We start from the raw sequence: 14,901 nt of genomic DNA, 5'->3' as shown, positions 1-14,901 counted from the left end.
GGCTGTTGAGCAAATGAGGCTTTTTTAAACAACGGGGGCCTTTTAAAATACATCATTCAAGCGATAGCACCATGATATACGTACTATGACTGTATTGTCTGACACTTTGCTTTCAGGTTCCAGTCTGGTGGATGGGGGGAGTGGGAAATCTTTTTTGGGGAGCACCTGCTACCCCTTGGAGTCATCCCTGAGGGCACATACCTGCAAGGGATCCCAATCAGAATCAGGGTGGGATTGGGTGCAACCCATGGTCTACCTGTTGGGCATGATGATGGAGAAGTTGATGAAGGTGAATCCTAATAGATAAATGGCCAAAGTTCACAAATCTCTCGTTTAATCCTCAGTGTCTGGGAGATCATTGGCCAGTCAGACGGTGGCCTTTCTGTGTTGAGAACGTTCCGGCTTCTCAGGGTCCTCAAGCTAGTACGGTTCATGCCAGCGCTCCGGCGGCAGCTGGTAGTCCTGATGAAGACCATGGACAACGTGGCCACCTTCTGCATGCTGCTCATGCTCTTCATATTCATCTTCAGGTATGCGCCAGCATGTGCCCCTTCCCTCCCCAATTAATTGGTTTTCACTCATTTTGGAGCTGCATAGATTAGGATGACAATGGGGCCCGTTTGCCAAGCGAGCATGGCTGACAGCTGAGCTCTCAAGAGACTGACAGGCCGGTGCACGGCAGATGGATTTCCCTCTGTACGGTTATGCCGTTTTACCAGATCCTGCCATGCCGGAGACAAATGAAGGACACAAAAGTGACAACAACAGCAAAACAATCACTCCGTTGTGCCTGTTAGATGGCAAGCGACATATGTGGAACTAACCTCACCCCTGCTCAGAAATGCACATTGCCTCTTCTGTGCCCCTCCTCCAGATGCATGTATTTTTCCTGGTGCCATCAATGAGCAGAAGTAAATGGCCCAGCAAGAAGTCTTTCCTGCTTGTTCCTCATTCAGCCCCCCAGTCACTGTTTGCCAGGGGCAAAATGTCCCTCCTTTCTGACATGCTCTAGATTAGATGTGTGGCAAACAGCTATAAAAATAAGGTTCAACATGGAGGTCAAATGGGAATGTACCCACAACAATGCATGTTGACATGTCCCTGCTTCTCTCCTTTCTAGCATTCTCGGGATGCATCTTTTTGGATGCAAGTTTGGCTTGAAAACGGACTCGGGGGACACGGTGCCAGACAGAAAGAACTTTGATTCCTTGCTGTGGGCAATTGTGACTGTGTTTCAGGTAAGGTCCCTCAAGTTACCGCTTCCTGCCAAGGCAACAGAGGTGCACACTTGGCAACTTCAAAGAGGCTGAATGCAGAAGGTTCCAAGTTTCCTCCCTGGCATCTCCAAGATGGGATTGAGAGACTCCTGCCTGTAACCTTGGAGAAGCCGCTGCCAGTCTGTGTTGACAATACTGAGCTAGATGGACCAAGGGTCTGACTCAGTATGTGGCAGCTTCCTATGTTCCTAAAGGCCTTCTGGAGACTTGAGAGAGTGCCTTTTCAAGCTGTTCCCTGGTATGCAGTGGCCAATAGCAGTTTGCTGTAACTGAGAGTTATATTTAAATCATGTTCTTGGGTTTGGCTTTCCCAAAGGATTGGGGGTCTCTTTTGTAATAGTCCTGCTTGGTTTGGAATGTGATCGAGGCTAAGCAAAACATTGGGCGAATATGCAATTATTTCTGTCACTTAGGCTTAATTTCACTAGGTATTGCTCTGTCCTGCAGTTAATTATTTTGCAGAAGTTGTAAAACATTTTTTTTTAAATTAAAACTGAGTCCGGATAATGCAGCGTTCAGCCAGGTCTGACCAAACTCTGGAGTGCAGCCCATCAGCCCAGGTGAACAGTTCCAGGGCTCGGTGAGTGCCACCAGCTTAGTTGGCTTTGAAAAGGGATTCAACAAATTAGTAGAGAAGGAGAAGTCTGTCAACAGCTATAGGCTAGATGGAACCTTCATGTTGAGTGGCAGTCTACCCCCGAATACCCAGTTGCTGTGGGGCAACAGTGGGGAAGGTGCTATTGAAGCTGTTCTGACAATCAGTGGAAAGCGGGCTAAGGGTGCTTAGCTCACTCCCCACCGATTGTCCGACTCACTGGGCTCACAGCCGAGCCCGGTTCCATCAAAGCGGGTCACCCGCTACAGTACCCCTCCCCTTAAAGCATTTTTAAATCATGAGTAGCTGCAGCGCAGCTATGCGGCGCGGCTACTCATGAGTAGACCCCCGGCCGGGAGGCTCAAAAGCAGTATGCCCTGCACGCTCGCGCAGGGCATACTGGAGCTTCCGGGGGCCACACAGCCCCCGAACTCCCCAGACCCGGCCGGCTCCGTGACGGAGCTGGCAGATGTGTGGGCAGCCGCTGCAGCTGCCCAGAGCAGACTCCTGCTCGTGTGCGGGGAGAGCGGGCTAAGCTCGCTCTCCCCACAAACCCCCTAGAGGCTCTTCACACAAATTGTGTGAAGAGCCTCATTGCCTTCCTGCCCTCCTTATTTATTTATTTATTTATTTATTTATCTATTTATTTATTTATTTATTTATTAAGGCAAAACTATTAAAATCAGTTAACAGTTCAAAACAGACTATAAAACACCATAAAACAATCAGCAGTTAAACAATTCAAAACAGTCTAAAACCCCGGAAAACCAGGTTACAAGAAGTTAGAAACATTTACCACCTTTTAAAAATCCTGGGCGGCCAGGCCAAACAAAGAGATTTTGAGGGCTCTCCTGAAGGCAAATAATGAATTCCAATTATGGTTTAATGGGCTTCCTAGCAGGGGATGGTTGGTTCCTGCAAGAACCTGCACAAGGTGGATATCCTTTGATTTGATCTAGCATGGCTCTTTTCATATTGATGGGTCACAGACTGGGCAAACCTCCTCCTACTTGACTGGGAGTGATTCCAGCAAAAGATGTTGCTCTCCGATTGTTTACCTCTGAAAATACAACATTTGGGGCTGATTTCATGATATGAACAGGCTAGCTCCTTTTAAAATCTCCAAAGCGGGAAAGAACTAACTCTGTCCATGTCAGACCAGCTGGTCTAAACAAACAAGCCACAGAGATTAAACCACGACAGAGATTAAACCACAGAACACTGAAAGAAGATGTTGACTTTGGCGTTGTGTCGGTCGCGTTTTCGTTGCCTCATTTTAATAACAGGCATCAGTGTTATTTTAACAGCAAATCTTATGGGTCAGTAAATTTTGCACAAGGTACAAAAGCTGAGCTGGTGTTTTCCATGAGGTTAACAGGAACGGAGCTGCCCGCTTGAGCTGAGGATGGTTCTTGGCCATCAAGCACCTCTTTTTACGTTTAATGGCAATTCTGGTGACCACTTGTCTTGCTTGAGGCTGGACTAATTGAAGTCTTGCACTGAACACCCAGAAGCCTTCAGGGCTGGGTTTTTTTTTAATCCTTTATGCTAGGGTCAAGTAGCAATGTGGAATTAATTCTGATGAAGCTTTACCATTGCTACTGCCTAGAGATGTGCAGATTGATTTGAGTTTAATCAATTTGAGCTTGAATTAGGGTGATTCAGACTTGAATCACCCTTAGAATAAAGGGCCTGATTTCAGTTTGAATCGAATTGACCCTGATTCGACCAAAAAATGTTTGAGTGATTTGAGCACCATTTTTTCCAGGAGAGCTGGTCTACCAATTGGGGCCACTGAGTAGACCAGCCCTCCACCCCGGACTTTTGCATGTCGGCTTGCCTCAGAGCACTGGGCCCACATACTAAGTCCAAGTTGAAAGACTGGTGTACCCACCAACCCCAACTGGTAGACTAGTTCTCCCCAGAAAAAATTGGTCCTCGAATCACTTAAATCTATTTGAGTGATTCAAGGTCGATTCATCAAAACAGCTGGCCAAGCTGGCTTTTTCAACAAATCAATTTGAGGATTTTGTGATTCAAGCTCAAATCAAATCACAAAACCCAATTTGTGTCCATCTCTACTGCTGCTATTAAGCTGGCTGTCTCAACGAATCAATTCGAGGATTTTGCAATTTGATTCAAGTTCAAATCAAATCACAAAACCCGATTCGTGCACATCTCTATTATTGCTATTAACAATAAAAGACCACTGCGAACCTGGCGGAACTGCAGGGCTGATTGTCTTTATTTAGCATGAGGAGAGCAACTGGCCCTGCCCAACCCCAGCACAGCACCCCTCCAGTGGCTGTTGCAGGTATCTGCCTTATGTTTCTTTTTAGATTGTGAGCCCTTTGGGGACAGGGGAGCATCTTCGTTACGTATTATTTATTTTGTTATGTAAACCACTTTGAGCACTTGGTTGAAGAGCAGTATATAAATATTTGTAGTAGTAGTAATATGCACATGGCACATGCGCGGGTGCCATTTGCATGGTCAGATGCCATGTGCGTGCTGTCGGCGTGTGGGTTGACAGCTTTTAGGGACACACACCGCCCCAGCCGGAAGCTGGAAGGGGTGGCAAACTGCAGGTAAGCACCTGCTCTCCCTTTTCTTAAAGTTCCCTTTTCAGTTTCCCTCGAAGTGCTCGAACCTCACTTCGAACCATGGTTCGGATACATCCCTACTGACTGGTAGAAGCTTCTCCTAGTTCTCAGATGGGAATCTTTTCCAGCCCAGCCTGGAGAGGCGGGGATTTTAACCTGGGACCTTCTATATGCAATGGAAGTAATCTGCACTCAGCTACAGCCTCGTCCCCTCAATGGCTGCTGACGGAGCCAGTTCTGGGCGGTGGCGGGAGGTCAAATGGCACACCGTTCGCATACTGCCTTTGAATTGCTTTCAAGTCCTGCTTAGGGTTGTGTGGCCACTACTGGAAACCGATACTGGAGTAGACAGACCCTTTGCCTGACCCAGTTGGGCTCAGCTTTCATCCTCTGCGCATGTGCAAAGTGCATTCCTCTTGCCTGGCAAGAGGAAGACTTGCCAGCAGATTCTCACCTCTGAGATTAGGGATCACACTTTCCAGGTTAAATGGGGTGGTTTCTTGGCATCCCTGGGCCCTCCCCCAGCCCCTCTCGTTAAATATTAACCATTGGCAGGGGAAGGGGTGCACAGCACCATGGAGGGAGCTGTGAGCCAAGACAGGAAATGGCCAGTTTCTGCCCACAAATTGGAGTTGCTTTGAATATCAGGGGTGGCTTAACTTGCTTAAAAGCCAGCTTATGCTGGGAGTTTGGGACTGAACTGGCATCTCTCTCTTCCTTCCCACCCTGTGCAGATCCTCACTCAAGAGGACTGGAACGTGGTTCTCTACAACGGGATGGCCTCCACTTCTTCCTGGGCAGCCCTCTACTTCGTCGCTCTGATGACTTTCGGCAACTATGTTCTCTTCAACCTCCTGGTCGCCATCCTGGTGGAGGGGTTCCAAGCTGAGGTAAGAACAAGGTAGCCCAGCCAAGCCTTCGGCTCAGGGGTCTGGGGCCCCTGAGGTTGTCTTGCTTGGATGCTTTGCAGCATACCTGGAATAACAGGAAGTTGTGGAACTCACCACCTCATGGTGCAGTGGTTTCTAATGGTCAAATGAGCAGAGGACAAAAATGTGTGTGAAGTAGTGGTAGGCTGTTGTTGGGCCTTTTCCTTTCTCCCTTCTTCCTCTCCCTTTCTTTTTTACAGGATGGTAGTGTTCTTGCTGTGTTCACAATCCTCTGTTTTCGCCACAGATACTCACCCAAAAGCATGAAAACTCTCTACCCTTTGGTCCTTCAGGATCACAGCTCAGTGCTGGAACATCTGCTTTGCACGTGAAGGGCCCCAGGTTCAATCCCTGGGGTCTCCTATTAAAAGGATATCAGGGCTGGAAAGGTCTTCCAGGGAACCTGGAAAGCCACAATCTGGCAGAGAAACCAGCAGCTAGATGGACCAATGGCCTAACTCAAGGGTTCTCAATTAGAAAGCAGCTTCCCTTTTGCCTTGAAGGGCAGCAAAAAACGCAAGACAGCTTTGTGCCATGCAGCCAGTTTGCATGTGAATGGGAGACCCCATGTGAGCACTGCAAGATATTCCTCTTAGGGGGTGGGGCCGCTCTGGGGAAAGCACCTGGCTGCTTACATGTAGCAGGTTCCAAGTTCCCTCCCTGGCAGCATCTCCAGGATAGGGCTGAGAGAGACTCCTGCCTGCAACCTTGGAGAAGCCTCTGCCAGTCTGTAAAGAGAGTACTGAGCTAGATGGGCCAAGAGTCTGACTCAGTATATGGCAGCTACCCATGTTTCTATGTTCCTAACTTTGGGGCTGCTCTTGGGAACCAGAACCTCCTGTTTCTGCCATACTGTTTGCACTAGCAGTGGATAGTAAAATATTCAAAGTAAAAATTTTCATAGCAGTAAAAGGTAAAGTGTGCCGTCAAGTCAATGTCAACTCCTGGCGTTCACAGAGCCCTGTGGTTTCCTTGGTAGAATACAGGAGGGGTTGACCATTGCCATCTCCCACGCAGTAGGAGGTGATGCCTTTCAGCGTCTTCCTATATCGCTGCTGCCCAATATAGGCGTTTCCCCTACCAGCAGAGATTCGAAGCGGCAACCTCTGGCTTGCTAATCAAGTCATTTCCCCACCGCGCCATTAGGTGGCATATTCAGAGTAGTAGTAGATATCCATTTGCTCCTTCTGCACAAGCCCATCTGAATGCTAGAGCTGGGTTGAAATGAAGGGGAGCTGATGAAGTCCCTGTGAGGGCCATGGTGAGTTTGCCCTGCATTCCCCTGCGTGATCCCCCAATTTCACCACCTGCAAGTGGTGAAATATTGCATCCTTGAAGCTCCCTTGAAGGCCCCACTTCCTGTTCCTTTCTCCCTCTGTCAGTCAACGTTCTGCCCTGCTTTGCTGTCCACCCTCCACTCCCTCTCTCCCACAAGACAAATCCACCCGGCAGCTGGGGCTTTAAGTGAGAATTATGTCCCCATTTCTGTTTCAGAAATATAACTGTCTCCATATCATATTTTATCAAGGAGCTTTTATGAAGTCATTAGCGTATGGAAATGGTCTTGAGCCTTCCCCAAACTCAGGCTGTTTGAGCAACGAATAACTACTTAGGAAAGGGTTTAATCATATTTGGGGGATTCCCCCCCCACACCCGCCGCCACCACCCTTGCTCTGTAAGAACAGAGCAGCCACGTACTATTTTGGAATACTCAATTGGCGACCGCGGCAGAAAGATGTGAATGCAGAATGAGGAACAGTTTCCCTCTTCAGCACAGGAGTCCTCCAGAAGTGACAGGAGGTGGTGGAGGTCAGGGGAAAAAATGTTTCCTGTTGTTTCTTTCTTAAATTATTGTTTACACACTACTTTCAGTTGCAGGTGGAGAATGTAAACAGAGCAGACTCCCCATCCCAAAGCATCACAAAAAAGGGTAGACAAGCAGAGGTCGCTACCTTCTACTGAGTCGGACCACTGGTCCATCTTGCTCAGTATTGTCTGCTCTAACTGGCAAGCAGGTGCGAAAGGAGGCCACTGGCAGCCCGGGTTCTGCCTCCGCCGCAGCCCCCTAGCCCCACCCCCTGTGTCTGACATCAGATGCAGGGAGCGTTTAGCCACGCCCCCCACATCTGACATCAGATGCAGGGGGCATGTCTAGGGCGCGAGGGGTGGCCTTTGAGGGGTGGCAGCCCGGGTTCTTTGAACCCGTCTGCTCAATGGTGGCTCTACCCCTGCTGGCAAGGACTCTCCAGGATTTGAGGCAGGAAAGGGCCTTCCACAGCCCTACGTGGAGATGCTTTCAGGCATCGAACCTGGGACCTTCTGTATAGAAAGCATGAGCTCTGCTACTGAGCTATGTATGTTCTGAATCAACACGAAGCCGCCTTATGCATCCAACAGAGAGCCAACGTCACACAACCATTCCAAGCCCTATCAGACTGGGATGGTCAAAACACCACTGTCTCTACGAGCTGTGTGTCAGGAGCAGTGTTCCCGGTAACAGGGATTCCCAGATGTTGTTGACTACAACTCCCAGCATCCCTAGCTGCAATGGTGTTTCCCTGAGGATTATAGGAGTTGTATAACACCTGAGAACAACAGCTGCAAATGTCCATTCATAACAGGTTCAAAGGCTGAAACCTTCCTGGAGGTCTCACTGCAGGAGCCAGATCCTGCTGAGGATGCTCATGGAGCTCATGATGTTCATGGAGCTGCCCTCTACTGGGTCCGGCCATTGGTCCATCAAGGTCATTATCTGCACTGACTGGCAGCAACTCTGGCAGGAAAAGGCCTTTACGAGTCCTGCTACCAGAGGCCTTTTATACTGGAGGATTAAGTCAGGGATCTTCTCCATGCAAGGATCATGCTCCCTTCATGCTCCCCTTCTCCCATTTTGATCTTTGCCGACACATGACTGCCGATTGGGAGCAGGCTCTCTCTCTCTGACTCTGGCTGGGTGCTCTTCTACCTTGTTTAGGGCAACTGATCCAGCCCATTGTATCAGTTGCCTCCAACATGGAGTTTTTCAGTGGAGTTTTCCACCTTCACCCATGCGGCTAATGAGAAATGGAGTGGTGCATTTGCATCCCTGAGCAGTCCCCAAATCCTTCCATCCACATCTCCCTTCTCCTTGTCCTCGGCTTCCTTTCTCCTCGGTCGGATTATCGTTGCCGCCGCACCAACTGGATTGGTGGTGGCAGCCCGTTTGTCAGTCTAAAAGCCTTTTTGCGGGAAACCTCAATTAGATTCCTTTGAAGAGAGTTGGGTTTTGCTTGAGGAAATTCCCTGTGTTTAACTTCAGCTGATTGAATTAAAAATGGCAGGAACATCGCTGACAAGGGGACCCGTTAAGCTGAGCTCAAAGCACAGGCTAATTGACTTAAACGGCAGCAACCAGGAGGGGCTCCGCTTTTCTCAAGAGTGCCTCTGTATGACGCCTTTGTCTGGGTTGACTTCATTTCAGACCTCGAACTACGCTGATGGGACCTTTCCCCACAGAGCCGATCAGCATGTCGTGGGTGTCCCAATGGCTGCTTCCAGCCGGTCACTTGCCACACCATGCACATAGCATCCCAGCACATTATATGCACAGTGCAAAGGCATGGGGATTGCGGATCTTCTGGTAGCAAGCATGAATTGTCCCCTTTGCTAAGCAGGGTCCACCCTGATTTTCACTTGAATGAGAGATTAAGTGTGTGAGCACTGTAAAATGTTCCCTTTCGGAGATGGGGCCGCTCTGGGAAGAGCACCTGCTTGCTTGAGTGCAGAAGATCCCAAGTTCCCTCCCTGGCATCTCCAGACAGTGCTGAGAGAGACTCCTGCCTGCAACCTTGGAGAAGCCGCTGCCAGTCAGTGTGGACAATCCTGAGCTAGATGGGTCTGACTCAGTATATGGCAGCTTCCTACGTTCCTATGATTTTCGAAACGGTGCTACTGTGCTCTTGCACAAAAGTTTCCCTGAAAACATATCAGGCATGCCATAGATTGCACACCCATTGCACCAGTGCAACAGTAGTTTGGAACACAACAATAGCCTTGCACTATCACAACGTCCTTGCATGAGTTGGGCGTTAGTAAGGATTCCAGCCAGAGTTCTCTTCTTTTGCTTGACTATTTCTGTACCACCTTGAATATCATATAGAAAGGCAGATTGTAAATTCTGAAAATAAAGAACCCAGCAGATGAGGAGGCCTCTAATGTCAAAGAAGGTGGCTCCTACCCTCTTCTCCTCTGAGTGTTGGCAGGCTGGTGTTCTGTTGCCATCAAATACCCTAGCTCTTTCTCGGTAACCTCAGGAGGAGGTGGGAAGAGAATCCTTATGCATTTTTTTCATTCCACAAAATAAGTTATTGCATAAGATGTAATGAAAAGCTCCTTTCTAGATTCTCCAATTTCCTGTCCGCTTGAATGGTGTGCATATACAAACTGGGAAATTGGCAGTCCCGGACGATGTTCTCCATAAATATGTAATTACAGACTTAGAAAAAACAGGGCCGTGTTTTGTTGCTGGTGGCTAATGGCTCCTATTGGAGCTGTGACAGGCTTTGATTTGAATGTACGGAGAGGCTTTTCCTTTCTCTCTCTCTCTCTCTCTCTCTGTTTTTTTTCCTTCTAAAAAGAGAGGGTGAATTATTCATTTGGTAGCACAAAAGATCTGCCCAACCATCATAAGAAAGAAATGTGCATTTGGCTGTTTTCTCATCTGCTTAGCTCAGAAGGATTTCTAATCAGGTTGCATCTAGGGGCAGTGCTGTGATTGTGTGCTATGTATTCCCACTCACGAATCCAAACTTTTCAACCCATCTACATCATGCAAAGACCAGGCTTTGGGAAGGATTGGGCTCCTGGGTGCCAGGACTGAAGGGAGCCGGTGCCAGTTCACGTGGGCCAGAGTTGGGTGCCTGGTCCAAGAGAAGCAGGAGTCAGGATCCAAGACAGAGCTGAATCTGGGAAAGGAAGCCGCACTTGCTCAGACTGTAGAACAGGCTCCAAGCCAGGGCTATATAGGAAATGGTGGGCTGGGGTTGGCCCGGGGGAGCGGGGAAAGCTGATGGGATGCTCAGACGGGAGGATAGTCTGTTCCCTCCATCTGCCAAGGTTGGAATGGAGCCCCAGGTTCAAGGTCACCTCCTGAGCAAATGAAGTCTATACTTTTGCATCGTTGAATCTGTTCCCATAAAACAGGCTTCTAAAGAATGTGGATATATTTTGACAAGGGGAAGAAATGTTCAAAGGGGATGGAGGATCCCAATAGGAATGAAAATGCTCATCAGATTTTTGTTCACAAAGGTAAGCAACTAAAGCTAGTTCCTAGATTTAGGAGCGCAGGAATTTCTGTAGCGTGGAAGTTAAATGGAGAAATCACTTTAGACAATGGAACTCCCTCCCACAGTTTTCACATCAACCAGCACAAGGGGTTTTCCTCCAAACAGCTGTACAACCTTGGTAATCTTCCTCAGAACTGTATCTCAAAAAAACCTGATCCGTTTTTCTGTTTTCCCCACAGGGTGATGCCAACAGGTCTGATACAGATGAGGACAAAACATCCATCAACTTTGAGGAGGATTTTGAGAAGCTGAAAGAACTTCGTGCTTCTGGTAGGGCTAAGCTGCCATCTCCTTACAGAAGGGGAGTAGAAGAGAACAGCAAATTACAGCAGTTCTGTTTATCAGAGAAAAAGGCTTTGATATAATAGTTTAAATGAAACCATCACTTGGGCTGCTGCAAAAATAATACACCAAATCCATCAAATTGAGAAGCTAGAACCCTCTTGGAACTCTAGAGAGGAAGGGCTATAAGGATCCTCCTCTTTGGGCAAGGACTTTGCCTGGTCAACTGTGGTATTCCAGATTTGGGTGTGTTTTGGTGTTTTCCTTGGCTATGTCTCCAGACTTAGTCTCTCAGCTCAGACGCTCTGTCCCAGCTCCTGGTTTCCTGATGACAGCTGCCTACAACTCAGCCCTGACACCAGCTACTTCTTGTTCTGTGGGACGCCAGTCTGTCCCCTGTGGTCCCTCTCCTGCCTCTGGGCCTCCAGTGGCCAACAGGAAGTAGATCACAGAGAGGGCAGTCAGAGGAGGACACTTCAGGACCTGGGATAGCTCCCAGGGGAGAGCAGGATTTCCACCATAAGAACTTAAGAAAAGTCCTGCTGGATCAGTGGCCCACCAGATGCCCCTGGGAAGCCCACGGGCAAGAGTTGAAGGCATGCCCTCTCTCCAACTGCTACTCCCCCACAATTGGTATTTAGAGGCATCTTGCCTCTGAGGCCGGAGGTGGCCTATAGCCCTCAGAGTAGTAGCCGTTGAGAGACCTCTCCTCTATGAATTTATCTAAAGCCCTCTTAAAGCTGTCCAGGCTGTTGGCTGTCAACACATTTTGTGGCAGAGAATCCCATAGATGGATTATAAGTTGTGTGGAAAGGTACTTCCTTTTGTCTGTCCTTTTGTCGGCAATCAGTTTCATGGGATGACCCCTGGTTCTAGTGTTATGTGAGAGGGAGAGACATTTCTCTCTGTCAACTTTCTCCATACCATGCATGATTTTTTAGACCTCTGTCATATCTCCCCTCAGTCGTGTTTTTTCTAAACCCATTCTTGGAGAAACAAAAGGAGAATGGATTATGTCTCCTTCCCAGAATTTGTGGAAATAATTGGAGATGGGGGGTTAGTGGACGTTTACCCAAATTTGCCGCTGGAAGCTTTCTAAACTACTGAAAGTAACAATCTGCCTGGGAATGTGGACATTCTCAGTTCTTCTGTCCTCCTAACAAGACCCTTCTTTTCCAGAGATGAAGCTGTACTCTCTTGCGGTCACTCCCAATGGCCACCTGGAGGGCAAGGGAAGCATGCCCCCACCTATCATCATGCGCACTGCTGCCACACCCATGCCCACCCCAAGGTGTTCCCCACACATGGATTCTGTCCACCCCTTTGTGGACTCCAGACGAGGAAGCAACGCTTCGATCGATCCGCTGAGCTTCGACCAAAAGTCCTTGGTATTTTGCCAGCATTAATGTTCTTCAGCGGGGCTTTGATGTTTGGGCAGGAGGGGGCAGAAAGGGGCGACCCAAATGCTCAGGGAGTTGGAGGGCCTTCTCTCCTCCCATTTTCTCCACACCATGAATCTTGGTCTTGTGGTCGCAAGCATGACTTGTCCCCTTAGCTAAGCAGGGTCCACCCTGGTTGCATATGAAAGAGAGACTAGAAGTGTGAGCACTGTCAGATATTCCCCTCAGGGGATGGAGCCACTCTGGGAAGAGCATCTAGGCCCCAAGGCAGGGGGAGAGAAAGGCGGTGGCGGGCTGCGGGCAGGGGAAGAGAAAGGTGGCGGCGGCACAGGGACAGGAAAATCGTTGGCGGAGGGACCTGTCTTGGCCTCCCACCGCAGCTCTGTGGGGGGGGGAGGGATGAGAGGGGAGGAGGGCTGGAGAGTGCGGGGACGGAGGGAAGGGGGAAAGAGGCGAGACCAGGGCAGGAGGAAGAGGGAGGGGGAAACAGCTGGCCCCAAAGCGCCGCACAGATGCTCGGTGCGAGGTTGGCTAGTTATTAGTAATCTGCTACAGAATCTTTAATTCATTATCAGTAGAGAGCTCTTTGAAACTTCCAGGAAGGGAACTTCCCCGTGGGTCAATTCATGAGGTTTGTTTCCCAAAAGCATGGCGCTCTCACCAGCTTTCCCCCTCTCTCAGTCCAGCCTCCGCAGCTCCCCCTGTGCAAACTGGGGCACCAGCAGCAACTGGGGGAGCCGCCGTTCGAGCTGGAACAGCCTGGGACGGGCGCCGAGCCTCAAGAAGAAGAACCAGTCTGGGGAGCGGGAGTCCCTGCTTTCTGGGGAAGGCAAAGGCAGCACGGACGATGAAGCGGAGGACGCCAAGCTCAGCGCCGTCAGCCGGCCACCTTTTCACCGGCGGGCAGAGTCCCTGGATTGCCGCGGGGCCTTGGAGCTGCCGGAACTGCTCCAGGTGCCTGGTGTGCGCCACTCTCTGAGTGTCAGTCCCGTGGCCATGGTGCCTACCGAGTACCAGGACTGCAACGGCAAGATGGTGCATGTGCCCAGTGAGTTCTATCTGCGCATGGACGGCCACAAGGACGACCCACTTGACTACGATGACGACATGGAGGATGTAAGCAGGAGGTTGGGGGAGAAGGAGCCTTTCTTCGGGGAAGAGAGCTGGTCTTGTGGCAGCGAGCATGAATGGTCCCCTTTGCTAAGCAGGGTCTGCCCTGGTTGCATTTGAATGGGAGACAGCATGGGAGCACTGTAAGACATTCCCCTCATGGGATGCAGCCATAGCTCAGTGGGAAAAGTCCCAGGTTTAATTCCCTGGCAGCATCTCCAAGAGAGGGCTGAGAGAGATTCCTGCCTGCAGCCTTGGAGAATCTGCTGCCAGTCTGTGTAGACAATACTGAGCTAGATGGACCAATGGTCTGACTCAGTATATGGCAGCTTTCTATGTTCCTAGGCTCCATTTATCTCTGCCTGGAAGATCGCCTGGGAGAGGGGGTACCTTATTATTATTATTATTTTTTAAATACTTTGAGTTGCAAGAATTCTTCAGGATTCAGCTTTATCCCTAGTAGATAAATCTCTGAGTGAAGAATGGAGGTTTCCTGCCTCTCGCTCACATGCATGTCAACTGCCCAGAGATGCATTTATTGGGGGGTACATGTTGGGACTTCCCACCGGCCACAGGGTTGAGAAGACGGAGGCTGCACAGCTCCTGTGTACAGGCAAAGCCAACTGGGAGCTTCCCCGGTTGCCAGGGAGAGCCAGGAACCGATGGACCGTGGTCTGGCCCCTCTCCCTGACGGCTGGTGGAGGAACAGGGTGACAATGAACCCCCTCCTCCCCAGCACCTCTGAGGCCACTTCCACAGCCGATGAACAGGAGCAGAGGAAAGGGGGCTGTTGGAGAATGTGACCCCAGGCAAGTGCGTGATAGTACAGAAATACCAAAATAAAATAAAATAAATTTGCATGAGCACTAAAACGCTGCCCAGGGCCCTGCCATCAGTGCCAACTCATCATGAAGCGGCTTTCTGGGATGGAATTGAGAGGCTGACAATGCTAAAATGAAGCCATTTCTCCCATCCAGAACTACTGCTACCGGATTCGCAAAGCCCTGGAGCCCTACAAGCCGGAGTGGTGCAAGACGCACGAAGCCTGGTCGCTCTATTTGTTCTCCCCTCAGAATCGGTAAGAGCTCTTCATGTGGGTTGGATGAAGCCTCTGGCTGCCACCTTCCAACATATGGGCCTATAGAGGTGCCTGCCCTTAGCCAAACTCATGTTGCCTTGGAGCTCTGTGGCTGGGATGCACAGTGGTTAGACTAGGACCAGGGAGACTCGAGTTCAAATCCTTGTTCAGCCTTGAAACTCACCGAATTTAACTCATAATTAGATAGCTAAAACAATGGCATAAACATTCACAAGACACTAAAAAAAAACACCCCTGATTCTCTAAGGTCTCAAGAAAGAACTGATTCTCCAAGGTCTTTTT

The 14,901-nt window shown here is 49.5% G+C and overlaps 1 protein-coding gene across 10 annotated transcripts in view; it reads left to right on the top strand.

Annotated features, from left to right (window-relative positions):
• The window catches only part of CACNA1H (calcium voltage-gated channel subunit alpha1 H), a 485,794-nt gene that overhangs the window by 433,066 nt on the left and 37,827 nt on the right, over positions 1-14,901 (top strand). For all 10 annotated transcript variants that reach the window (XM_053276619.1, XM_053276620.1, XM_053276616.1 and 7 more), the window contains 7 exons: positions 345-530; positions 1,121-1,238; positions 5,210-5,365; positions 10,908-10,998; positions 12,190-12,398; positions 13,092-13,526; positions 14,498-14,598. In XM_053276619.1, coding sequence (XP_053132594.1) covers positions 345-530; positions 1,121-1,238; positions 5,210-5,365; positions 10,908-10,998; positions 12,190-12,398; positions 13,092-13,526; positions 14,498-14,598 — 1,296 coding nt within the window. The remainder of the gene's footprint in view (positions 1-344; positions 531-1,120; positions 1,239-5,209; positions 5,366-10,907; positions 10,999-12,189; positions 12,399-13,091; positions 13,527-14,497; positions 14,599-14,901) is intronic.

This window comes from Hemicordylus capensis, chromosome 13, assembly GCF_027244095.1.
Source record: "Hemicordylus capensis ecotype Gifberg chromosome 13, rHemCap1.1.pri, whole genome shotgun sequence".
NCBI classification, from domain to species: domain Eukaryota; kingdom Metazoa; phylum Chordata; class Lepidosauria; order Squamata; family Cordylidae; genus Hemicordylus; species Hemicordylus capensis.
This window is presented reverse-complemented; position numbering and strand designations above follow the sequence as displayed.